General features: G+C 35.1%; 2 protein-coding genes across 2 annotated transcripts; both read right to left on the minus strand.

Annotated features, from left to right (window-relative positions):
- Positions 1 to 1,516: 1,516 nt before the first annotated feature.
- On the minus strand, positions 1,517 to 2,281 carry LOC110092093. The gene has a single exon (XM_020816470.2). The coding sequence runs from the start codon at positions 2,279 to 2,281 to the stop codon at positions 1,517 to 1,519; it is 765 nt and encodes a 254-aa protein (XP_020672129.2).
- A 144-nt stretch (positions 2,282 to 2,425) lies between these two features.
- LOC110092087 (cytochrome P450 724B1) lies at positions 2,426 to 5,577 on the minus strand. Its single transcript, XM_028699940.1, has 6 exons — positions 4,732 to 5,577; positions 4,426 to 4,578; positions 4,093 to 4,332; positions 3,354 to 3,516; positions 2,922 to 3,028; positions 2,426 to 2,838 (listed from the first exon to the last, which is right to left on the minus strand). Exons 1-6 carry the CDS (start codon positions 4,852 to 4,854, stop codon positions 2,629 to 2,631), a joined length of 996 nt encoding a protein of 331 aa, XP_028555773.1. The 5' UTR covers positions 4,855 to 5,577; the 3' UTR covers positions 2,426 to 2,628.
- Between the last annotated feature and the right edge of the window lie 20,829 nt (positions 5,578 to 26,406).

The raw sequence follows: 26,406 nt of genomic DNA on the forward strand, positions 1-26,406 counted from the left end.
ACCTGTTTGGTTTATGGTTTTATAAGGAAAGGTGGACTCGTAGAATATGACATGACGAGAGGTATGAGTCTTGCCTGAAGTGAAATCAAAGCATTTGTAACCTTTGTGAAGGGTGGAGTAGCCTAGAAAGATGCATTTGTGAGATCGTGGTGAGAATTTATTAGATGTGTAAGGTTTTAGCTAGGGAAAGCAGAGGCAGCCAAAAATTTGAAGATGAGAGTAATTTGGAGATTGTCCATGAAGGCGTTGATAAGGGGTTTGAAGGGAGATGGATTTGGAAGGGAGACGATTGATGAGATGGTGAGCTGTTGACAGAGCTTCAGCCCATAATTTATTCGGAAGATTGGAAGCATGAAGAAGAGTTCAAGTGAGATCGAGAATGTGCCGGTGTTTCCGTTCGGATAAGGCATTTTGCTCAGGAGTGTGAGGGAAGCTAGCTAAGTTGTTGATTGATACCCGATTCTTGCAGATAAGATTTGAATGTGTTGCTAATAAATTCACCGCCGCCATCGGAGCGTAAAGTTTTGGGGGTGCATTAGTGTTGATTTTTAACAAGATTACAAAATGATTTAAATTTTGCTATAGCTTCGTGTTTGGAATACATAAGGTAGAGCCACGAAAAACGAGTAAAGTCATCTATGAAAATAATATAGTTTATGTATCCATCTAAAGAATTTGGCGGAGCTGGACCCCATATGTCAGTGTAAATGAGTTCAAATGGAGTTGAAGTAATAGAGAGACTTTTATTAAAATTTTGCTTGTGACTCTTGGTCACGTTACAAGAAGTGCAAACAAAAGAATGAGAAACATTATAAAGATCAGGTATGCTGTTAGCTAGAACCGGGATGAGATGATTGTTCGGATGGCTGAGGCGAGCGTGCCAAAGTTTAGAAGACGTGGTGGTAGCAGTAAGAGCCTCGAGTGAGGTGTCGGGTGACATATGAATATGACAAATATCGTTATGAAGATGCCCATGAAGAAGCAGTCGTTGGTCCTGAATGTCCTTAATTTCAAATCCGTTAGCATTGAAACAAATTGAGACAAAATAATCTGAGTTGAGTTTAGAAACAGATAAAAGATTGTGTGTGAGCGATGGAACATGAAAAAGGTTACAAAGACGAAGCTTATGAGTGTCGAGAAGAGGAAGGATGCCTTGACCGGAGTTTTGAATGGAGAGAGCGGATCCATTGGCAATAGAAACAATATCATATCCATGATAGGCAATAGGTGATTGAAGATAAGTGTCATCCGGTGTGAGATGGGTTGATGCACCAGAGCAAGAACCCAGTCTTGAGTGGCCGGATGAGGCGGATGGTTAAGTAATTAAGAGGGCACGTGGCGATCTTGAAACAGTGGGAGCGAACTTGAAGTTGCAGCGATGCCAACAGTTGAGGGCTATGTGACCGGTCTTGCCACAGATTTGGCAAATTGGCTTAGCGAACGGAGTGGGGGAGGACTGAGGTGTTTGGTTCGCCAGGTTGCTAGAGAATGTCAAAGGATTATTGTTTTTAAAGAATCATTTATGGGGGCGTCCACATAATTTTTTGGATGAACAGGCATAGAGAGTTGTAGCCGGTGAACTTGTTGTTTGATCTTTGAGGTGCTCTTGATGGAGATTAATCTCCTCGCTGCATAGAAGATAGTATAAAGTGTCGAGATCTATAGGTAGAAGAGAGGTACAAATGAAGGTCTTGAAGGAGTTGTAGGTGGACGGGAGACCATTAAAGATATATATGATGATGTCCTCCGAATCAATTTTTGATCCGGAGGCGGCGATGTTGTCAGCTATTGATTTTATCTGAGCTAGGTACTGTTGCATGGTAAGATCTTTCAGTTGAACGTGATGAAGTTCATTCTTTAGTTGGATGATGCGAGAATGACAAGTGGGTTGGAGGCGCCATTCAAGAATCGACCCAGCTTCATGTGTGGTGATGGAGGAAAGAATGTATGGTAGAATAGATTGAGAAATTGTTGAGAAGAGGGTGGATAGTAGATTGTTGTCTGCAAGCTGCCAGCGAGCGTAATCGGTGGAATCGACGTCGGTTGGTGAAGTGGTGATGTCGGTTAGATGGCCGGCGTACTCATTGGTGGTGATTTGCTGAAGTATTTGCGCCCGCCATATAGCATAGTTATTCATAGTGAGGTGATGCGGAGCGAGGTTCTTGATATTCGAGACTAAGAACTTGAGGGCGGGAGGTATAGACAGGGCGGTGGAGGAAGATTCAGAGATGGTGATGGAGGAGGAGGGAGGAAGGGAATTGGCCGAATCTCGATCTCCCATAGCTAGCTCTGATATCATGAGAGAACAACAGCCAAGGATCTCCTTGGGCGGAGAAGGCAGAGAGAAAAAAAATTGAAAGAAAAGGTAATTCATATTCATTACAGCGGTACAGCAAGTGTATTTATAAGAATACAATGGCATAAAGGTAAATACATAACAACTAGAGGGAAGTAATGCTAACAAAAACATCCATACAAGCTTCTTCGAAAGCAAAAATTACAAAATAAATTAACACTTGAATTATATACGCTCTCATTATGTTCAAATCACGATGATTTGTTTATGAAAAAATACAAAATAAAAATCAACTTAATTAACAAGCACATTTTATCATCTAAATTGAAGCATTAAAGGGGCCTTATCGCAATTCGAAAGCCATCTTTGAAGTCAAGATAAGGATAGGAGATTGGCCAGTCTGAGCTGTTCAAAGGAACCCAACTATAATTAAGAAGAAGATGATGGATGAAGAGGCTGGCCTCAAGCTTTGAAAGTTCATATCCTGGACACATTCTCTTTCCTCCTCCAAAGGGCATAAAGCCTCTTGCTGAATCCACATTCTGATTATTCATTAAAATATAATTAATTACCCATTAAATTATAATTAATTCATAAAACCTCTTGTAGATAGATAGATATATACCTTCCATCTGTAGGGATTGAAGGTGGAGGGATCTGAATGTAGAGACGGATCTAAGTGAACTCCTGTAATAATGGGAAGAACTTTCCACCCTGCTGGAATCTCGAAGCCTTGAATGAAGCATTTAGAATAAGCAATGAAAGAGTTAGATGTCGATCATATAAATAGCTTTATTTTTTGTCATTAAAAGTACTGCAATAATATAATGATCAAGGATTTATTAATTGCTTCTAATGATTATATATAAAGAAGAACTTTAGATATTAAGGATCGATCGGATGTCAATTATATGGTTCTATATATCATGAGTTATATATATATGTTGATGGATTTTGATTTTTTGTGCAAAAATACATAATTCACTCTTTCACGAACAGCTTAATTATATATGCACTATAATGCATATTCAATGGGCATAAATATATTGTTGCTTACCTTTGTATTCAATGGGCTTTATTGTCTCTCGATGAAGGAATTTAACCACATTACCAACTCGAAGTGATTCATTTATAATGCACTGAGTGAATTCCATCTTCTTGTAATCATCCCATCCAAGCCTTTCTCCTCTTTTGTTCTTCATTATCCTAACGTGCTCTTCCTGCATGCATGCGCTCACCAATATTTTCATTTGAAATTTGAAGTTACATAAATATATGCAAATGTTATTGAAAAATAACAAACAATTCAATTTTTTAAAAAAACTATATCTTTTTTTTATTTCGTTTATAAATTATAACATTCAAAATAAAAATTAATACCGAATTAGTAGGCATATATCCATACAGTATTATGCCAAAAAGTTTCTACTGATTGTGTTAATCTGGATCTTTCTGATTTTTGGGTGCATTTCGGGTGCCGCCTTAGAGTGTATTTAAGCAATTTTGTATTTTGTTAGATGGGGACTATCGGCTCTTAAGTTTTTCTTTCTTTTAATGATTGTAGCTCTTTGAGCATTAGTGAGATGATTGTCCCCTTAAGGACTATGTAATGTTGTTTTATATTAATGTGTTAGCCCCTCTGTGAATTTCAACTAAAAAAAAATCCATACAGTATTATTATTTTAATTCTTAATAGAATTCTATTAATATAAAAAATATATTAAAAAAATTTTATGTAATTCATGAATTAAAAACCTAAACATTGTGATCATATGGATATTTAATTATATGTTTACCTTCAATTCTTCCATGATACTTGGATTTGCAGTAAGATGCTTGACCAGCACAGCAAGCAACATGGCAGTGGTTTCATAGCCTCCGAGAAGAAGATCAATGGTAAGTGAAAGAACGTTCTCCTCTGTTACATTATCATCAGCTAACAAAATGGCTAGAAAATCTACTCCATTATTAATATTCAATTGCTCAGCTCGGCGCCTCATAATTCCTCTCAAAATATCACTTATTCGATGCCTGGCCTGCAAAAGCAACCATACATCAGTAATTATTAACTAATTAGTATATAAATGAAAAGATCAGTAGAATTAATTATTAATTATTCTTTTAATGACCTTTATTGCCTTGGCATAAGCAGTTCCAGGGAAGTTAACAGGAAGTGAACTTAGTCCTTTCATAAATGTTTTGTAGCAATCGAGAATCTGAATGGCTTCCTCATCTTCGGGCTTAAGGCTCAATGTTTGCTTCACTATAATACTGAATGTGAACTGCAAAACAAACTAAATGGTTATTCAACTTAAATTACATTAGTCTCTTAACTATTCGTTTATATAAATAATTCATGATTAATTTAGGTAATAGATAACTATTAGAAATTCCTACGTACTATGTATAAATAGTACTCATTAATAATTAATTACCTTGCGAGTCTCTTCACAAAGTAGTAAAGTTTCTCTATTCGCCCAAGATCTCATGAGAGAGAGAGCGCTGTCTTCAATATCAGAGAAGAAAGAGCTCTTCTCAGGATTCTTTACGGCTGCCATAAGGCTTATTACAATGCTACGTAAGTGCTTGTGAGGTTCTCCGGTCACTGCCAGCAGAGTCTGTTCCCCAAGAACTCCGGGAATGGTCTTCGGATAACTGGCTATGAACAATCTCTCCTCATTGTTTAACACGTAGGAATTGAATTCAGCATCACATGAGACAATAGTTCGTCTTCCAAAGACATGACATTGAAATATTTTCCCATATCTACTCCACGTACGTACGTAGGTTAATTACCCATGCATGCATGCATGCAAAACACGTAAACACCAAAAATTATTAAAAAAAAGTCTATTTTGAATGAATTTCAAATATGTTAATTTATTAAAATAAAAAATATGGGAATTTGATATCGGAAAAGATGCATATATCTACATGTATTATACCCACATGAAGTCAAAACTAAGTCTTTATAAAAGATATTGTTGGTGGAGCCACACTTGATCAAGGGGCAGGGCCAGAAATTTTTCTTAGTATATATGAACACAAACTCAAATTAGGTTAGAAAGTATTTGTAAGCAAAACCAACATGCATGTTGATCGATATCATGATCCATTAATTCATAGCACCTTTTCTTAATAATATTATGAGAGCACTCTATTTCAACCAATATTTGCAATAATTAAATCATTTCGATTAATTAAAGATTTCATTTGGGACAATTTCTTATTATTTTCTGAAGTAGTTTTTTAGTTAAAAATTTTTAAGTTTTAAAAAAAATTATACTAGGAAGTTACTTCATTAAGCAATAAGAAAACTACAACAAATGAAACCTAAAGCTTCATGCTTCGTTCGGAACAATTTTTTATTTTTTTTCTAAGGCAATTTTTTAATACAAAAATTTATTGAGCTTAAAATTTTTATACTAAAAATTTACTTTAGAAAGCAATAAGAAAGATGTCCCAAATGAAGCATTAAACTTCATTTTGGATGGCTTTCATTTGGATAGTCAAATAGTTTTTCGGTATTATAATTAAAAAAAAATATGAGTTGCCTCATTACAATTACGAAAATAATTGATTTTTTTAATTGTTGATTTTAATAATTTGATTTTAGAAAAAAAAATTACATATCTTCATAAGCATTTATCAAAATCACATATATCATTAACTGAAAGATAATAAAAATAAAAATAAAAACAAAAAAACAAAAAAAAAAATCATCATACATATCTTTTTTATAAAGGAAAACATATGGCGATTCTCAAAAGAGAACTATTTGGAAAAAGTATTGATGAAATTTATAAATTAAATTTGTAAAACTTGTTATATTATGTCAGGTTGAAGAAATTATAACGTGCTGACACTAGACGTAGAGCTGTATTTGAACTCCAATGAAAACATAACGCATGAACTAGTTTATTATTATGTATTACTGGGCATTGCTAACACAATAATGCACAGTAATGACTAGTTTTACATAGTAATACACTACTCCATGTGTCATACTTTCTTTGGAGTTCGAATGTAGCTTCTACATATGGTGTTCACACGTAATAATTTCTCATAAATGCTCCCACTATAGATCCACTATGATTCTCACTATTTTAATAAATTTTGATAAAATCTTATGTATTTTTTTATAATATAAACGCAGCTCATCTTGGTTTGTTAGTCGAGAGCTTTGAGCATCAATCAAGAGGTTTTGAATTCCAGTCTTGTGCATGTGTGAGTTTGCTTAATAGGGCTAAATGTCCAAAAGAAAAAAAAAAAACATATAATATAAAATTTTTCTTTGATTCCCCAACAATAATATATATTAGAAGCATCGATCCTGTCAGTTGAAGAAACTCTAGTTTACCCAGAGTTTGCAGATCTATCATGATCAAATTTTGATCAACGCGCGTATAGAACCAAAAAAAAGAAAAGGATAGAGAGATGATTAGACCTCTTTATGTTTTGTTGAAGGAACTTTCCCATTGAGGATGCAGGGTGAGGGTTGACGAAGGAGAGGGTGTGGCCAATGAGAGGGAGAAAGGATAAAGAACCAGGTGGAAGCTTTGAGGCCGAGATGAAATATCCATTAGCTATCTTCCAATAGAAGAACAATATGGGGAAGAGGAGGAAGGATAGAAGGTAGGGAAGAAGGAAGAGAACCATGGTGTCCTTAAGGAATGATTTGATTCTATCTACATTATAACTGTGAGTGTTTATGCACTATTTTAAGTTAATTGTATTTAGAGTGAATATTTAGTATCATGTAAATAAAGAAATTGCTTAATTAAGAGTGCATTAAGAAACAGTATGAATCAAATTAGTGAAAAAATGTTGAAGATTCGTTGTATGAAAACACCAAGAGATCTGATTATTCTACTTATTTGTTGTGGTTGTTTTGGGGTGTAATGAAGTCAAATAAAACTGTGAAACAGCTCAGAATTCAACATGAGGTCTAACCGATGAGATGACAAAGCCAAATTAGAGCTTTGTCTTGACTTGTCTTATTAGCGAACTTTTATTACATCTAGTGAACGTACGCTTCTCTACATTCGGTTTATGCAAAAAAGCGCCTGTACCGAGTTTTTTGAAAAAACTCGGTACAACTCGGTACTCGGTACAGGCGCTTTTTTTGCCTAAACAGAACGTAGAGGAGCGTACGTTCACTGGATAAAATAAAAGTTCCTTATTAGCTAGCTATATTTGGCTACTAAACACAATTCAAATTTCTCTCTCTTTATCGTCTGAGCTAAATTTTTATTAGGGCATCTCCAACAGAGAACTCCATTTTTCACGGCAAAATACAGCAAAACACTAAAATGTCGTGGTGCTGCTCCAATCAAACGCCATTTTATGTGCTTATGCGAAGGTAACGATCCTTCTCCCTTTCGAGCGTTTTCCGTTTTAGGTGAACAGTGCGATGTCAATATTGGCGTTGCACTGTTCACCCACAAGTAAATGACGGAAAATTTGGCGTTCCGCTGGAGCGACCGAACGACGCCATATGCTCGTTTGGTGTTCGGTTGGAGATGCTCTAACTTCTAACTCTTTGTACCATTTTATTAAGATAACTATCTGACCCTGGAGCGTCTATGTGGTGCTCTTTAGTTCTGATTGTTATGCATCCAACTTTTTAAGTAAAAGAAGTTAAATCTTTAAACATCGAGGTGCCTTTCGATGTAATTATTGAAATTTCATTAAGAAACTCCGTAGTTAAGTGTGATCGTCTCGGAGAAATCTTGAGATGAGTGGCCTCCTCAAAAATTACACCTACAGGACAAAATCGTGAGGCCTTTAGATCAAAGCGAGCAATATCTTCTTAATTTATGTAGTTTCATGTTTCCTTTTGTATTGCTCATATATAATTGGGAAGAATTGCCTCCTGTAAGTCTACATAGACTTAATTGCCAATAAACAGAGGAGAAGAATTTTTCTGCAATAGTTATCTATAAGTGAGAATTAGGAGTTTGTGTGTATCCTGAATTCTTCTATTAAGTTGGTGGTTGTTTCATTGTTTGCATATAGAAATCCTTGGAGTCCTGATCAGTTCTTGTAATTCTGATGTTGAAGGTTGAGTGGCTTCCGTTTCTTCTTCTTCTCATCTAGGCGTTTACATTATATCCATATACATTTTTTTTTTCTTAATGAATTAGTTAGCTTGGTGAGCTAACTTTGGATTAAATTTTAGCTTGAGCTCGCATTTGATTAGTTAGTCAAGTACAAATTCATGCCACAAAGATTGGTGCATGACTTGACTTGTTTACACTCCATTAGGCATCATCACAATATCGCACCATCGGTGCATGCGAAGATGAGCTTGCAGAGAAGGCATCGCATGGTTGGCACCAAGCGAAGAAGAAGATGAGTTCACAAGAAGCTCGAACCCAATTTACAAATGAAATTATGATTTGATCAACGTTTGAAATTGGTTCGATCTATGGGTATGAATCATATTCGAGTGGAGATCGAGCTGGTTCAAATCAAATTTGAATTACATTGCAAATAAGAAACAATTTAAACCAATTTTGTTTGCAAAGGGCTTTAACAAAAGAGTCCACAAATAGAAGATATCTATTTTAATTGAAACCCAAGTTTTAGATATATTTAATATAAATAAATTAATAAATAATATGCATATTTGACCGATTATTAGTGCTTGGAGGGGAGCAGGAGAGTAAGTGAGCTGAGCCGGCTCGAATTTGACTAATTAACGAGCTCACAAGTTTGAGCTTATTGAACCACGAATCCAAACTTGAGCTTATACTCGAGCTCGAGCCTAGCTCGGCTCAAAAGCTTGTTGAGTCTCTCGATTAAATTAAAATGTATTTAATATGTAATTTAAATTAATATTATATAATATGTTTTAATAATCTAAATTAATTATTTATTAAAGGAATAAAAATCTAAGAAAAACTGAATATTTTAATTTAAAAATAAGAAATCAAATTCAACAATCGAGTTAGAACTCGAGCCATCAAGTGTAGCTCAAGCATATGAATTTTTTAAGGAGTCTAGATTGAGCTTAGTAAACAATCTTGAGTCGAGCTCGAGCTGGACTCAAGCTCAATAACAACTAAACAAACTCAGCTCACTTAGAAAAATATTTGACTCGACCCCCCAAGTCAAAAATCCCCATTTAAATTCCCCATTTTATTTACATACTTCCGTTCCCATTTAGCGCCAAAAGTTTGTTTATAACATAGCCCAGCTAAAATAGAAACCCCGCGCGATTCCTCTGTCTCTAATCTCCGGACTTGCGATCGATCGCCGGCGATTCCTCTCAGTTATCGTTTCGCTGTTGCCGCCACCGCCGCTGGTAATTTCTTCTCTTCTTTCTTGTCTCTTTATGACGTTCTCGATGATAAAGGCGTTGGGGGTCGATTAGGGCTAATTAACATCGCATTGGAACAATCTTCCTCCTCTTCTTCTCTAGTCTTCTTTCGCTGGCTCAATCTCTTCGTCTATATTCAAAATCTAATAACCTTAACACTTGATCTGTTCAATTAACCATTATCCCACTTTTTTATTTGCTTTTTTGTTTATCCCTAAATTTATTTAGAACATCACTGTCCGACTGACCTGCTTAATTGTTTATGTTGTTTAGCTATATTATTCGTTATTATTTTCTACCGTGTGATTGTAATGGTTAGATTTTCAAGATACCCTGCTTAATAATTTTTAATGTGTGGTTTATTTTTCTTAATTGATTCTTCTTGATATATAGTATTTGCCAAACATCTTTTGTCGGGTAGCATTTTAAGAAAATGAACAACTCAGTTTATTATGTTTGCTCGTGTTATTACCGACTAATTGGGAATTTATTGAAAGTGAAGCATATGGGTTAGAATTTCATGGTGCTCTTCGAGTTTTGAGTGATTGTATTGCAAATGGAGATGTTTGAACGTTAGTTTTGTGAATAATTAAGTTTGAAGGATTACTCACAAAATTGCCTCTTGATTTTATATCCATATATCTTAAATCAAATAAAATTTCTGGTACAAATTTTAATATCATTGGGATTTATAAATATTTAAGTATGCAAGGTCTAATTAGTTGCTTGATGCATGTTTAGCGATTAAAATCAGATGCTTTGGTTTGCTAATTTTTCTTCTTGCGCTTCGAAACAGAAAATATCATTTGTGTTTCATGCTTTGGCATTGCAGACAATACTGATCATCCCTCTTCACCTTGTTGATAATTATGTTTAGTCTGCTTCAATGTTGAAAGTTGAACTTAATCCAATGAAGATGATTTCTTGCTCTGATACACTTCCATGATATATGAGAACATTCAAATCCGAATCCCTTGCAATGTCCACGTCCACCGTACATTGTTTATGATGAATATGCTTTCTCTGCATCTCTCAGATCGGCAATGTCCATCTACTCCATGGCGTACTAACACATCTTGTTATCTAGTATCGCCTTCATGGACATCAACTCATTTTATTCAACTGCTTGAGAACGATTTCTTTGCAACACGAAGGAGCTCAAAGTAATGCTCAGCTATTAAATTGTCATCACAACAGACTTATCATGATTGTTTGCCTAAGAACATTTTCAATTTGCATGTAGCTCATCTTGATCTGTAGGTTATGAGTTTTGGCTACCAACCAAAGGTCTTGGATTCGAAGTTTGTGTATGTGATGTGTGCATTAGTTTTTCTTAAGTGACCTAAATGTCCAAAAAAAAAAAAAAACATTTTCAATTTGCAAACAATTACCCTAAGAAACAAATCTCAATTTTCCATGATACAAGTGAAAATAATCTAAGGAGTGTTGACCTCTACATATGTAGCACGATCAATGCAAGTAACGGAGGCGATGATCTATTATTTTTGGTAAATAAGACATCGTTTAGAACAAAGATCAGAGTGTCTCGATCATAATGAAATGATTAAAGTTTTGTTCGATTACAAAATGGAAGTTGTTCGTATGCGATTCAATCGAGCAACACTTTGTTAGTGAGCATGACGCTAGCAAAAATTACCCAAATAATGTCTAATCACTAAATAAATTATATGACATTGCCCAAATCTTGTCCATTCGCAAAATGGACTTCACACAAATTATAACAGCGGTTTGAAGGATACCATCCAGGACAAGCTAGAGTTTTTTTGTATGAAACCTATCACATGTTTTAAACTTCGCTCTCAAGGCTGAAATATAGTTTGCTCGACAATCCTGCAGTAACTCACATCAACACCATTCTCTTGACCAAGTACTTGATACTATAAGGCCATCAACTTCATCAACGAGGAATGCCCCAGTGCAATCAGGGAACGTTTGCCCCACTAGCCCAACTAAACTTGTTATTGAACCAAGATTACAACAAAATCGAAAGCTACGGCTAAAGATTACCTATACTCCCAACCCGCAGTCATTAAATGCTTTTGATGCTTCCAATAAGGCCATAAATCCAATGAATGCCCTAAAAAATAACAATTAAAATTATTCGATGTCGAAGGTGAAAAAGGCCAGGTTAATTTAGAAGAAGAAGAGAAGAATACACATATTAAAGATATGGTTGGCGATGAAGGAGAAGCTCTTGTTTGTGTCTTGGAAAAATTATTGTCATCTCTTAGGAAATAAAACAATTCTCAACATCATGTAATTTTTCAGACAAAATGCATTGTTAACAACAAGGTTTGTGATTTGCTCATTGACAGTGGTTGCATTGAGAATGTAGTTTCTTTTTCTATTGTTCAAGCTCTACAACTTAAAATAACAAAAAATCCCCAACCGTTTAAAATAAGCCGTATTAAAAAAAGGAACGAACATACTGGCGTTTGAAATATACAGAATTACATTTAATATTGGCAAATCTTACACTTGTGAAGTGTTATGTGATGCGAGATATGGACGTTTGTCATTTGATATTGGGTAGACCGTGAAAATTCGATGTAGGGGCCATTTATCATGGAAGAGTCAACACTTACTCCTTCGATTGGAAAGGTAAGCAGTTGAGACTAATATCATTGTCTACTGCAACGATGCTATGGCCACTATCATAAAATCAACTATGCGTCTTGTATCTAGAACAACTCTTTTATCATATTGGAAAGAGACATCTTTAATTTTTACCTTATTAAAGAACAGTTTGTTATCAATCAACCTTCTCATAGGAGTCTGAAAATTATTTAATTGTTAAAATAGTTGATGTGGTACCTGAGACGTTATCGATGACATTGCCCTAATTGCGAGCTTTACATCATCAGATTGATTTCATTCCTAGCGCAACACTACCTAATCCCCCTCACTATAGACTACGCCCAAAAGAACACCGCATTATGTAACAATTGGTAGATGAACTATTAGAAAAAAAATTATACAACCAAGTCTCAGTCCATGTGCAGTTCTTGCATTGCTTGTACCTAAATAGGATGACAGTTAGCAAATGCGTACAAACCGTTATGTTATTAATAAAATAACCATCAAATTTTAGTTCCCAATTCCCAGAGTTGAGTTATTGGAAAAATTGACAGGCAACGCCATATTTTCAAAGCTCGATCTTTGTAGTGGCTACCACTAAATTCGTATTCTCCTAGGTAATGAATGGAAACTGTTTTCAAGACTCGCTAGGGATTATATAAATGGAAGGTAATGCCCTTTGGCTATGCAATGCAGCATCAACTTTTATAAGATTGATGAATGAGGTCCTAAAGCCATTTCATAGCAAGTATTATGTTGCTTACTTTGATGGCTTACTTGTTTATAGTGCTTCATTGGCTGATCATTTAAATCATTTATCAAGCATTTTTACGACATTAAGACAAAACCAATTATATTTAAATCTCTCAAAATGTGAATTCGCTTCTTCAAATGTATATTTTATTGGTTTTATTGTCTCTGTCAAATGGGTTTGAGTTGACCAGCGAAAAATTTCCACCATCACTGACTGGCTCGTCCCATAATCCTTCTTCGACTTGCGTAGCTTTCACAATCTCAATTATTTTTATTACCGGTTCTTCAAAGGCTTTAGCATAATCATGACACGCATTACCGATTGTCTAAAACTTAAACATTTTCAATGGACCAAAAATCACAAAGCAGCTTTGAGGTAATTAAGGTTGCTTGTCTTCAACACCCGTTCTTGCACTTCCAAACTTTGAGAAACCATTTCAAGTGGATATAGATGCTTTAGCTGTAGGCATTGGAGCAATCTTAAGTCAAGATACATGGAATTTTTCAATGAAATGATGTTTCTTGCTCGACAAAAGTGGATTGTATATGAGCAAGAGCAATCACTACAAGAAAATCACTTAGTACCGGCGGCTTATTTTGGCAGTTATCATAAGCTTTCCGACATTTTTGGAAAAAACCGGCGGCTTTGCAGCGGTTTAAAATCCGCGTAGGAAACTGTTTCCGGTGGTTTATTTCCGACGATTTACCGGCGGACCGTACCGCCGGTATTTTTCTGGCGGTCATAACGCTGGTGACCGCATGTTATTTACCGGCGGCATACCAGCTATTTAATCGCCAGTTTAGTCAGATTTTTCCGGCGGCCAAACCGCCGGTATATCATCGGTAACGCACCGGCGGTTTACCGGCGGTCATAACCGAAGGAATTACCTGCGACGCCACCGCTAGAAACCATTGATAAGTCGCCAGAAACTATCGGCGGTAATAGTAATCTTCCGGCGGCTGATGTTAGCTATCCGGTATCGAAGTTTCCGGCGGCCAAACCGCCGGTTGACCGCCAGAAACCTGTAGCATTTTAAAAAAAAATGACAATCTCCCCTATATTTTATTGATTTTCACCCTGGACTCTAAACCTGCACAGAAAATATAATAATTTTTACAAATATGGGCAACACGCCACTATAATCAATCACAATAATTATCACAAATATATTCATCAAAACAAATCAACTCATAATAAGTTCATAACCAAACAATAAATCAAACCAAATAAGTTCATCATAAGTTCATCAAACCAAATAAGTTTACAATAAGTTCATCAAACAAAAAAGAGTACTAATCCTCCTCCGTGTTGTCGCTATCTGGTGATGTATGTGGCTGCTCTTGCTCTTGCTCTTTCTTCTTTTGATTTTCATCTCTGTAGGATCGCAGCTTTGCCTGCATCTCATTTTGAACATTTCTCATCTCTTCTATCTCTCTCGTCAACACTGCAACCCTTTGACTTACACTTTCTTCAGCTCCACAGGATTATAAATTATTGAGGTGGATGAACTGCCCTCATAAGCATAGTCTTGCGAACCCAAGCCATATACCCTCCCCCTCTGCCTTCCTCCAACATCTGATCATGTATGATACTCAGAATACTTGGTCGATTCTGAAAATGATCCTTCACCAGTGGACTGACGACTTTCCCGAGCTCGTACAAAATCATCATGCGAGAATAAATCTATAAAATATATTAATATTAGAATGAGTTTTATTATAATAAATTTATATTTCCAAACTCCAAAAAATTATACTCACATAAGCTTTGTTAGCCTTTTGATCAACCCACTGATGGTCAGCTTGATGTTGATGAGTTCTCGTATGCAACTCCAGCGGTGTCGGCTCCCGACCAAGAAACTCTTTATGAAAATAAAAGATATATTTATACAACAACAACAACATCAAGCCTTTATCCCACTACATGGTGTCGGCTACATGAATCCTTTTTCTTCATTATGTTCAATTAAAGGTCAAATTCTCGTTTAAATCTAATAAAGAAAGGTCATTCCTAATATTTTCTTGCCAGATTTTTTGAGGTCTGCCTCTACCTTTCTTAGCATAAGTCAAATCTAATACCTCTACTCTCCTAATCGGGTCATTGGAAGACCACCGTTTTATGTGACCAAATCATCTAAGGCGACTCTCTCTAATCTTATCTTCTACTGAAGCTACTCCAACCTTTTCACATATGTGCTCATTTCGTATCCTATCTCTAAGGGTAAAGCCACTCATCCACCTGAGCATCCTCATCTCTGCCACACTTAACTTAATATTATGCTTCTCTTTTAATGGCCAACATTCAGCACCATAAAGCATTGCAAGCCTCACTACCATCTTATAGAGTTTTCCCTTAAGTAAATAATATATTTATTAAACTAATTTAAAGCTTTTATCAGTCATCATCTATATTCTGTATGAGGAACATATCCACTAGTATGAAGAGAGCTTCCTAAACCCCCACAATCAGATGTTCTGTTCTGCTTATTATGTTATCTTATTTTTGTGAACTCAGGGCTCGCCCAAAACTCTACTCAGATCTGCCCATACGCCCTCTCTAATCCATATTGGACGCTGCCCGGACTTTTTAATGTCCGTGAACATGTCCCTAAGACGGGTCTATCCTCTCCTCTCAAAATTTGTTCTGATCCTCGTGTTATGCTCAGGCAACCACCTAAATTCTTTATGTAAAAAATATAGGCATAACAAAAAATATTAATACAAATTAAATTAAATATTTGAATTCATGCCAAATAAGTATACTTGAAATTCTTCAAATCACATATCCCTAATTTCCTTTGGATCTTCTTCCATGATAAGTAAGGAGCATCATATTTTTTGCTTATGATATCTTGAATCTTGTGAGTAGGTAGTTTTGAAGGATTGAAGCTGTAGGTTAATTTTTTGTCAATAACATATAATATATCAAAATACAAGAAACTTAACAACATAAATTGAACTTACGTATCACCCTCAGGCTCAATGTATTGACACTTATCTACTGCAAGTGTACGTGCTATACTTTGAACATTTTATTGAAATTAAAGGAAGACAGTTGAGATGCAACTTGAATGAAAGTCTCAACTCCCTATATAAATTCATCTGTCAATCTTCTTCGACCCGACAACAATCTGTTATACATCCAATTTCTCTCTTCTTGGATAGTCATTTGGACGTTGAAGCAAATGTCCCCCTACATAGTTATAAAATCAATTATTAGAATATATGCACCTTGAACAAGTGTACGTGCTATACTTTCGAACAAGTGTACTTTACTTAAATTGGAATGCATTGTAGGTATCACAATAAAGCATTGTATGTCTCACAACCATCTCACAACCATGTCAACTATTGTCTGATCATGCCCTAATCATAATCATGCCCTAAGCAGAGTCTTTACCCTCTACACTGAATTTCTTATGTCTGTTCCTTCTCCAAATGTCTGTTAACTCATAAAAGATCTCAATTGCAGTTTTTTGTCACTTTCATAGGAAATAGGGAAATAATGAAATTATCATTGATTTGAGAGAAATCAACGACAAATCAATGGTATCTATAATGAGGAATCAAATAGTAGGAAAATTCTATGAGAAGAGAATTAAAATGAAGGTTATTGATAATTCTCTTCCAATTCTTTTCTATGTTATAGGATTAGTTCTCAATGACATTTTCTCCCCACATAATTTTGTGAACCATAGTGCTAATGCCTTGGTTCCTCCTTTCTAAACCTTAAAATGATCCTTATGGCAAGAATGTTACAAGGAGTTGATGGTAACCTTATGAGATCAATTTCTTGGGCAGCTAGGTTTATTGATTAAGTTATATATATATAATTGATTATCTAGTGTACATCTAATTAATAAAATGTCTATGTTAAATGTTTATCATCAATTTGTTTAAAATATTTCTCATCAATTGTCTTTCGACATTCACAAATGATTGATTTTCATTACCCATTAATTAGCCACTAATGATTGACACTTGTCTTCCTGATGTCCCAATATCCATAACTATTAACAAAACGACTAACATAACCACCCATTATTGCCTAATTTCTTATGTTTTCTATTGACTATCACTCAATGTTTATCAATAACTATTGTCCGCTATACACCAACATTTAATGTATATCTTCTTGATTACTTTATCTACTTCTACAATAGAAGAGAAATCAAGTCGGCCATCCATTGTAGTTTAACGCCTATTAATTATTGTATAACATTATTAACCACCAATAGTTGACACTTATCTCCCTATCAATTTTATCAAAAGAATGATTAAGTTAACCACCTAATATAATTCATTATTTGTTAATCTTATCAATCATTCCTTAAAACCTATCCATGATAAGAATTTAACATCCATTAACCATTAATGTATGATGTATATATTTTCAATAACCTGGTTTCCAATCGTATCAAGAAATATATTACCAATAGTTCACCTTAACGGTACTCAGAGGCCGGTTTTGCACAGGAGCGGGGTAAGATCTTTGGCCTTGCTTTGATGCCGGAGTGGGGGCGAGATCTTCGGCTGGAGGGACCTTGTCGGTGGTCGAAGGGATCGTCTCGATCGCGAGAGGGCGGAGGAGATGGGGGTGAGTGTCGCACAGGAGAGAGAGGAGCAGGCGAGTAAATGAAATTGAAGGCTCGGGACTGCTTATTTTAGGGTTTTTTTTTGCGGCTTTCTGGCGGTTAAGACTTAACCGCCGGAAATAATTCCTTTAACACCTAAAGCGCCGGTAAAGACTAATGCCGACAGACTAACCGGCGGTTATTTGACCGCTGTTAATTCTGGCGGCGTTAAATTAAATAATTGCCGGTTAGACCGCCGGTTAAGCCGCCGGTAAACACCGGCGGTTAGACCGCCAGTTAAGCCGCCGTTAATACTGGCAGTTACATAACCGCCGGTCCAGACCGCCGGTAATTGATGAATTTCCTGTAGTGAATACACTGTTGTTTGAGCTTTAAAATAATGGGAGCACTATTTATTACATAATGACTTTATCTTGTATAGTGACCACAATGCCTTGTAGTTCCTCAACAATAAAAAAAACATATCAATCGAATGCATCTCAGATGGGTTTTATTCTTACAAAGGTTTTCATTTGTTTTAAAGTACAAAACAGGCTCTCAAAATAGAGTTATTGATGCACTTAGTAGATGGCCGTCTCTCTTAACTCAACTTCAGATCGAGATTACGGGGTTAGAATGTTTAAAGGAACTCTATGCTAGTGATAAAGATTTTGGAATCATAATGACAGCTTGTCTTGACAACTATTATGTTGTTGATTTTTCTCCAAGGCATGGGCACTTGTTCAAACATAACTTGCTTTGCATACTAGATTCATCTTGGAGGCAACTTTTGATTAAAGAAGTGCATTATAGAGGGCCCTCTGCACACATTGGTCGAGAAAACACTATTGCTCAACTATAATTGAGGTTCTTTTGACTATATTTGCGTCGAGATGCCACACGGTTTGTAGAAAGATGTTCCATTTGCCAAAGTTATAAAGGTGTTGGTCAGAACACAAGATTATATCTTGCTTTGCCAGATGAGCTTAGACTTTGTATTGGGGTAGCTTCGCACTAAGCATGGAAATGATTCTATTATGGTGGTTGTAGATTGAATTTTGAAGATGACTCTCTTTATTGTGTGTAAGAAGACATTCGATGCCCTCAACATAGCATATCTATTCGTTAATGAGATCATACGTCTCCACAGTATCCCTCAAAGCCTAACCTCAGATCGTGATGTCAAATTTATTTGCTTTTTTTTTAGAGAGAGAATTATGGAAACGTTTGCACATAGAAATTAAATTAAGCTTCGCTTGTCATCCCCAAACCAATTGCCAAATTGAGGTGGTGAATAGAATTCTTGGAAATATGCTTCGATGTCATCCGAAGTTAAAGGATGAGCTATTGGGACAAGCTGAGTTTGCTTATAATACTATACCAAACGGCTCCGCTGGAAGAAGTCCATTCAGTTTTGTTTACACCAAACCGCCAAACCATACTGTTGATTTTGTAGTATTACCCAAGTGCAACAATAGGGCTGCCTCCATGCTAGCTGACTAGTTTTCCAATAAGCTCAAAGATGTTTGAAATAAGCTAAATGAATCAAATGCTAAATATAAATTAGTCAAAAATAACATCATCGTGAAAATCTTTATAGCCTTGGCAATTTGGTAATGGTTCGCCTGAGGCGCGAACACATTGTTACTGGAACTTATTCCAAAATTAAGTCATAGAAAGATTGATCCAATACCAATTCTCAAACAAATCAGCGCCAATGTTTATGTTGTTGATTTATCAGTTGAATTTAGCACTTCCTCTACATTTAATGTTGCAGATATATGCCCTATCACCCGTCTCATGAGGCACAAACCAGCATTTTGCCATTGGAGTTGGGCTCTTTAGATGCAGGGGAGCATGATGCAGTGCATCATAGTTATCTTATATATTATGGATAATTTCATCTTTACTGATTTTTCTGTTACCATGTGTTAGTTTCCACTTATATATAGAACCTTTTTCGGTGATGCTAGTACAGGCTCACCTTTTTATTCTGTTAGAGCTATTTTCAGCGGGAGCAGATCGACCCTCTTGATAGTAGTATTTGCATATATAATTTTTCCTAGGGAAGAAGGAGGAGGATTATTACACTTTACAATTACAAAATTATCAGGTTGCCATACAATATATACTAATGGAAGCATAATGAGAAAACTTGGGAATCCTTGCAAGAGAGTAAGAAATTTACTGAAAACAAAGTTTAAGTTAGATTCTGATGCCCCTACATACTGTCAGCTGGGCTGTGATACTCATGCGAGGATTCGTCTTCTCAGTTCTGTATTATTTATTTGATTTTTATTTTAGGTAATTAGTATCTAAATAAAGAAGAATTAAGTGTTCCCTTTTTTCTTGCATGTTATTTGCCTGAAGTCATGTGTTCACATGTTAATTTATGATGCTTGTTTTATTTACAGATTGTGGGACAGTGAGAGGAAGGAAGTCAATAATTATCAGAAATTTGTGGGGTGCTATATCTACAGAAAGGTATGTCATGGTTTTACTAACATATTAAAAAGGATATAAAAACAATTAAGTTTTTATTGAATTACATATATGCAGTACAGATAATAATAGCAGTGTCGATAATATTTAAAAAATAATAATAGAAGAAAATAATGCTGTTAAGTGTTAATAATAAATAAATAGTGTAAATTTTACTTTGTCGTTTATGCAAGTTTCATAACGAATGGGGTAGGAAAAAGGAACTTTTTGCCTTTTTCTTATCTTTTTTGCTTACTGGAGGAGTTCTCCCCAAGGAAAAATACAAAAACAAAAACAAAAACAAAAAGATTGATAGCTACTTCTCAAGGTCGGCTTTTGCCAACTAATGCTAAAATGATACTCTCAATGTTTCTAAGGGATGGAATGAGGCCCACTCAACTATGATTATTTGAAAAAATTCCTCCCATCTTATCCGGGCTCGAATTCCTTAACTGTCCCAATTTTTTTTTATAATAAATAATAATGTAATTAATGATTGTGTAAATTAATAAAATTAGGGTTGTGAAAGATCAAATTTTGAGTTCTTCAATACCATCAAACTTATATGAGTGGGTTGAAATCATTTACTTTTCTATTCTTTTTTTTTCAATATTAATATTGAATAAATTTAATATTGATTTTTTTCAATATTATATATATATATATATATATATATATAATTGAAAAAAAAATGAGCTACATGTAATTAGATCTAGACCTAGTTCAAATTTGGCTCAAAACTGGACCAAATAAAAAATTTGTGTTGTGGCTAGATTAATTTAGTTCAAATAATTTTCGATCTTCAAGTTAAAATATAATTCATAGTTTTAAACTCCAAACTAAGCTAATATGATTCCCTTAGCAAAATTTGATATTTTAATTAATTTCATAATTCATAATTGCTACCATTATTGATTCAAAATAGGTCAAAAGATTGAAGTTCTATTCATATAAAAGAGACCTAAATCTAGCTATTTCTGTCATCATAGGCTGGTACCAAGCAGAAAGTCGTCGATCACATGCACCTTAGGGAATTTTTTTCCCAAATAAATCTAATTGTGGTATTAATTAAATACACATTTGTGAATTAATGTTAGTCGCACATTATTTTAAAGATAGTTAAATATTAAAGTTTTTCAATTTTTTATTAAGAGATTCAAACAATGCCGTTCGTCATATTTTAATTTGATTTTAGTCATGCTTTTTTTTTTCTTAATTTGTTTCTAATGCTATTACTAAAATTAAATTTTCTTTTTATATGAGAAGTATGTCTAAAATGTTGCTCTAAATGCAACTTTTCTCTTTAGAAGTTAACTAATTTCTAATTGTAGAGTAGAGTGCTTCAATTAATGTAAGATGTTTTTTTATACTATTACAGCAACAATATCAAGCCTTTATTTTATTACGGTTTGTTATATAAATCATTTTTCTCCATTATGTCATGTTAAAAGTTAAATTTTTATTTAAATCTAATTAAAAATAATTTTTAATATTTTTTTACTATTAAAAATTTTGTTATATTTTAAAATAATATTAATGATAGATGCATCATGTTCAAGTGAATATTAGCAATAGAAAAATAATATTATTATTTTTCTTAAATATAGAGAGTAAGCTATAAATAGTTATGTTGCTCATTTATTTAGCGGTGTACCATCCCAAATGTTGCATGTCATATGGAGAGTGATAGTGATGTTACACATTCATTACAATCTCCCCTTGGTGATTTAAAGTAGTAAATGGCTAGATTTAGATAAGTTACATCGTTCGATGATCTTTATTTTAGTCATTAGTTATGAGCTTAGTCTTTAAACTCGAAGGTTGATGATGTCTAAGAGGTGTGGTTGTGTTATGTGAAAGTCATGCTACGTCAAATGATCAAGATGAGTATAAATAATTACAAATAAATTATTATACAATATGAAGATTAATAACTCATATTATTTAAGAATGGACTATAATATCTTACATTGGTTGTGAAAATAACATCCATTTTTAGTATCTATGATGGAGTTATAGAGCTAGCCAAGACCTTACATTAGCTAGAAGTATATCACAAGGATATTTGACAGAGGAAGCTATGAAAAACGGCTCATTTTTTTAAGAAGTTCTTGAGATCACTCTTTTATATTAGGATTTGCTCCTTGAAAATTATGAATTGCAAGTTTATAATATGTGAGATAATGCGATTGGAATGAAGCTTAGCTATATTTTCATTGATCGTGGTACATCGAATAAAGATTTCAAGTGAATTTTCTTCAACCCATCAAGCCTAAGTTTTGATAAGAATATGCTTAAGAGATTATAATAATGAAGGTCAGAAGTCATTAGCTTCTATTATGATATCATTATAGTTTGGAACACTATGGATATTGATATCTCACACAAGGCTCCTCTTGATTGACCTTGAATTTATTTGTATGAGATGGTATCTCGTATTCTTTATTAGTACATGAAATACATGCATGCTATTGTTAAGTATTTTATACCTAGAAAAATATGATTATTTACCATTCACAAAGCAAGCATGAACACATTTATAAAGATGAGCAATAAATATCTAAACAATAAATGCAACTAGTCATTCAAAATTTGAGAGACTAAAGCTTTGTTTGGTATTGGTCTTTATTATTGCTTTTTAAAATAACTTTTTATTAAAAAATTAAAAATTTATTCAATGAAAAAGTGAAAAATCTAAACACATAATTCAACCTCTCTCATGAATGTCTTATAGCCATCATAAATCAGCCATATCCTTTAGCAACAAACCTCTTCAAATAAAAGCTGAGAGCCATTAAATACTTGCAAAGATAGAACTCAAGACCTCTCAAAACTGCAGAAAATGTACTTGCTCCAATATTTGCATACAAATGACAACCACCACACTATCTATAGCTTTCTTTCATTATTTTGGAAATTAAAAAAAAAATGCAATATATGAAATTCCATAAATCTGAATGGCATAAATAAATCATCACCAATATGATTCATCTTATTATACTTTTTCATTATGCACATGACAATGGGCTGTCTTGATTGAAGCCCTCTCTGTCACCGTGTCAGCTCCCTATATTTGATTATTCACATTATTACACTAAAAAATATTGCGTATTTAAATGAAATATATCATCAAAATTCAATATTTTTCCAAGTAAGACCTAAAGTTCCGACTGTTCAATATTTTCGATTGTTTTATATATATTTCATATTGCTTTGTTTCATTTTACGCGATAAGGGAATATTAGACCTTATTTCATTAGTCATGTCTATTTTAGCTTTCACGTGTAAGCTACATATCTGATTGCAATATTTTAATTTTTATTTTATTTGATTATTACCGTCCTTGTTTTTTCTTGGCATAGACTCTTTCCCCCTCTCTTCATAATTAGGTTCTCTCTCTCTCTTCCCCACTTTATGATAAGTTTAAGCGAGGGTTGTTAAAGTAATATAATGGTAATAAAGAAGATTTATGCACATAATAAATTAATATCTAAATTTTATTATTTATATATGTAACCTTCAAAATATTAAAATAAAATAATAATACTTTTTATCAAAAAACTATTATTGCATGTTGGAAAATTTTGAGTTAGTAGAGTGTATGTTTTGCGTCTTAATGTTGTATAAAAATTCAACATGTATAGATAAAAGTAATAAGACCAGAAAAATTCTTATGTAGAAAATCTGAAAAGTGAAAAAATCAAGGAGTTTGATCCAGCTGTAAAATCCATTTAATAAGAAATGATACAACGATACTCCTTTCTTCACTGTTGAAGAAGGAGAGTACATAATCAAATATGATAGTTAATATCTAACAATATGACTTGATTTTCCTATTAGGGGTTATAAAAAGCATATGTTTATAGTTGAAATTTTAAGCTCAATAGCAGAGTTAAATCTTGTCAATAATTTGGAGATGATAGAGAATTCTTATGCTGATCCTTAATGGTGATGATGGTTGTCAACGATGATTGATACAAAATGTATGAGAGTTCTTTTGAATTCTCTTTATCCTTTCTCCTTCCTCCCTATTGCGAAAAATGTAGGCATATTTAGAGGGTTTTGGGATTGGCATGTTCCTTGAATATAAAGAAAATCTAGAGCAAAGTCAGAGTGCTTCATCAACGATTTTTATTGATTCATTTCATCATAGAGCTTTTATCAAGCATTCAAATGACTTAATGATGTCAGAATTAAGTGACTTTGAGCTCGTTGGATTAAGCCGCTCAATTTGACTATAGAAATGTTATAATTGGAAATTATTTGGTTATCCAATTAATGCTTTGAAACTTTTGAATATGTTTAAGTCACTTGGTTCGAGTCCATCTAGACTTGAATTGGGCCAATTTTGGTGTCATTAGACTTTTCTTGCCGAGACGTTTAATTTGGCTATAAGATCGTTGATATCAGAGTTTGGGGTTCTAAATTTAATTTTGAAAATTTTCAGCTAAAATATACCTCGATCGATCGCAGCCTACTTAACCTCATGTTGCCTCTCTCATCTCAATCAACATCTATCTCTTTCAGTCCTACAAAAACCCTCGGCAATAAGCAGCAAGGAATCACATGAGAGCTCACAGCAAAGCCAATGATGGAATTGATTAATTATCGGGACATTTCATTTTCTCGCTTGGAGAAGGCATATGGCAAGTGTCTAGCAAGTTTCAAATAGAGGTGCTACATGATTTAAATAATAAAATTTGTACGTTTAATATATAAATCATAATATTTTAAATGCTATATATACAAATTCTTCTTCTTCTTCTTCTAATAATAATATCAGTGTCTACAAACAAAACTAGCTAGAATTTGAATAAATAAAACACAAAGTATGTTGCTTTTGAACAAATTCGAATGCATGTTATAATATTTGTTCGGGCTTGCTGCGTCTTGGAATATTCATGGCGGTAGAGAAAATATATAGTTTAACATTTTAGCTTTGTACGAAGATTCAGCACACAATCATATAAAATAGAGGGTGTATCATTTATAAGAGACACCAAAATTTTTACGTGGAAACTCTTAAAAAGGGGAAAACCACAGGTTTGATCCACTTTGAATGAATCCACTATTGTTTGCAATTGATTGCAAATGAGACTCTTTCTTAGAAGGAAAATCTTGGCTTGATGTAGCAAATATACATCATATAGAGTGCATTATATAGTAGGAAATGGAAGAATTAAAGTTGATATTCATTTGGGTGGCAAGATCATAGTCGGCGAGCAATGTAGGTCGGAGGGATCGTAGTCGGATGACGGTGGTCAGAAGGACCGTAGTTGGGCGACGGAGGTCAGAAGGATCGTAGTCAAGCGACGGAAGTAGGAAGGACCGTAGTCGGGCGACGAAGGTCAGAAGGATCGTAGTCAGGCAACGGAGGTCGGAAGGACTATAGTTGACTAGCGACGGAGGTCGGGAGGACCGTAGTTGGGTAACCGTCAGAAGAACCGTAGTCAACGGGCGAATGTAGTTGGAAGGATTGTATTTGTGTGGCAACGATCAGGAGGACCGTAGTGGGCAAGCGACGGAGGTCGGGAGGACCGTAATGATTGACGAACGGGTGGAATTCCGATGGACGTCGGAAAGAACTCTGGCAGTGGTCAAAGAACGGGCAAAAATTCGGCCATGGTCGACAAACAAGCAAAAATTCGGCTATGGTCAACGAACAGGCGGAAGTCCGGTAATGGTCGACGAACAGGTGGAAGTCCGACGAAGTTCAATGAACCGGCGAAAGTCCGGCGGCGGTCGGGAAGAACTTTGGTGGTGGTCGACGAATGGGCTAAAGTGCAGTAGTGGTAGGCAGACTGGAGGAAGTTCGGCGGTGGTCATCGGACTATGGAAGTCCGGCGGTGGTCGATGGATTGGCGAAAGTTCGGTGGTCATCGGTGGATTGGAAGAAGTTTGGGAACGGACAGGAAGATCTTCAGCGGTGGTCGGCAGACTGCCGGAAGTTCGACGGTGGTTGGGAAGAACACCAGCGGTAGACGTGCGGAAGTCCGAAAGTGGTCGGTGGACTGGGGGAAGTTCGGCAGTAATCGCAGACTAGTGGAAGTCTGGCAGTGGTCGGGAAGAACTTCGGCGGCGGATGGGTAAGAGTCCGGCGGCAGTTCGACAGTTGTCAGCGGACTGGCGGAAGTTTAGCGGTGGTCGGGAAGAACTCAAGGGGCGGACATGCGGAAGTCCGGCGGTGGCCAAGGGACTTCGATGGTGGTCGGCGACAAACAACCTCCCAAATTCTTCCCTTATCACCCTCCTTTCCTCCCCCTTCATGTGAAGAATGGAGGCTTGTTTATAGTTTTTTGATAATGTCATGACTTGTAAATATGAAGAGGATCAAGGTCAAGATGGGAGTGGTTTTAATGGACGGCCGATATTGATCTCAT

Source organism: Dendrobium catenatum, unplaced genomic scaffold, assembly GCF_001605985.2.
Source record: "Dendrobium catenatum unplaced genomic scaffold, ASM160598v2 fragScaff_scaffold_1416, whole genome shotgun sequence".
In the NCBI taxonomy this organism is placed as follows: domain Eukaryota; kingdom Viridiplantae; phylum Streptophyta; class Magnoliopsida; order Asparagales; family Orchidaceae; genus Dendrobium; species Dendrobium catenatum.

Bases quoted from the DNA above. Each gene is read 5' to 3' on its own strand.
- LOC110092093 (XM_020816470.2), bottom strand. From the start codon at position 2,281: ATGGGAGATCGAGATTCGGCCAATTCCCTTCCTCCCTCCTCCTCCATC.
- LOC110092087 (XM_028699940.1), bottom strand. From the start codon at position 4,854: ATGGCAGCCGTAAAGAATCCTGAGAAGAGCTCTTTCTTCTCTGATATT. The intron at 3,517-4,092 runs GTAAACATATAA...GCATGCATGCAG, and splicing joins GTATCATGGAAGAATTGAAG to GAAGAGCACGTTAGGATAAT. The intron at 2,839-2,921 runs GTATATATCTAT...ATGAATAATCAG, and splicing joins TCAATCCCTACAGATGGAAG to AATGTGGATTCAGCAAGAGG.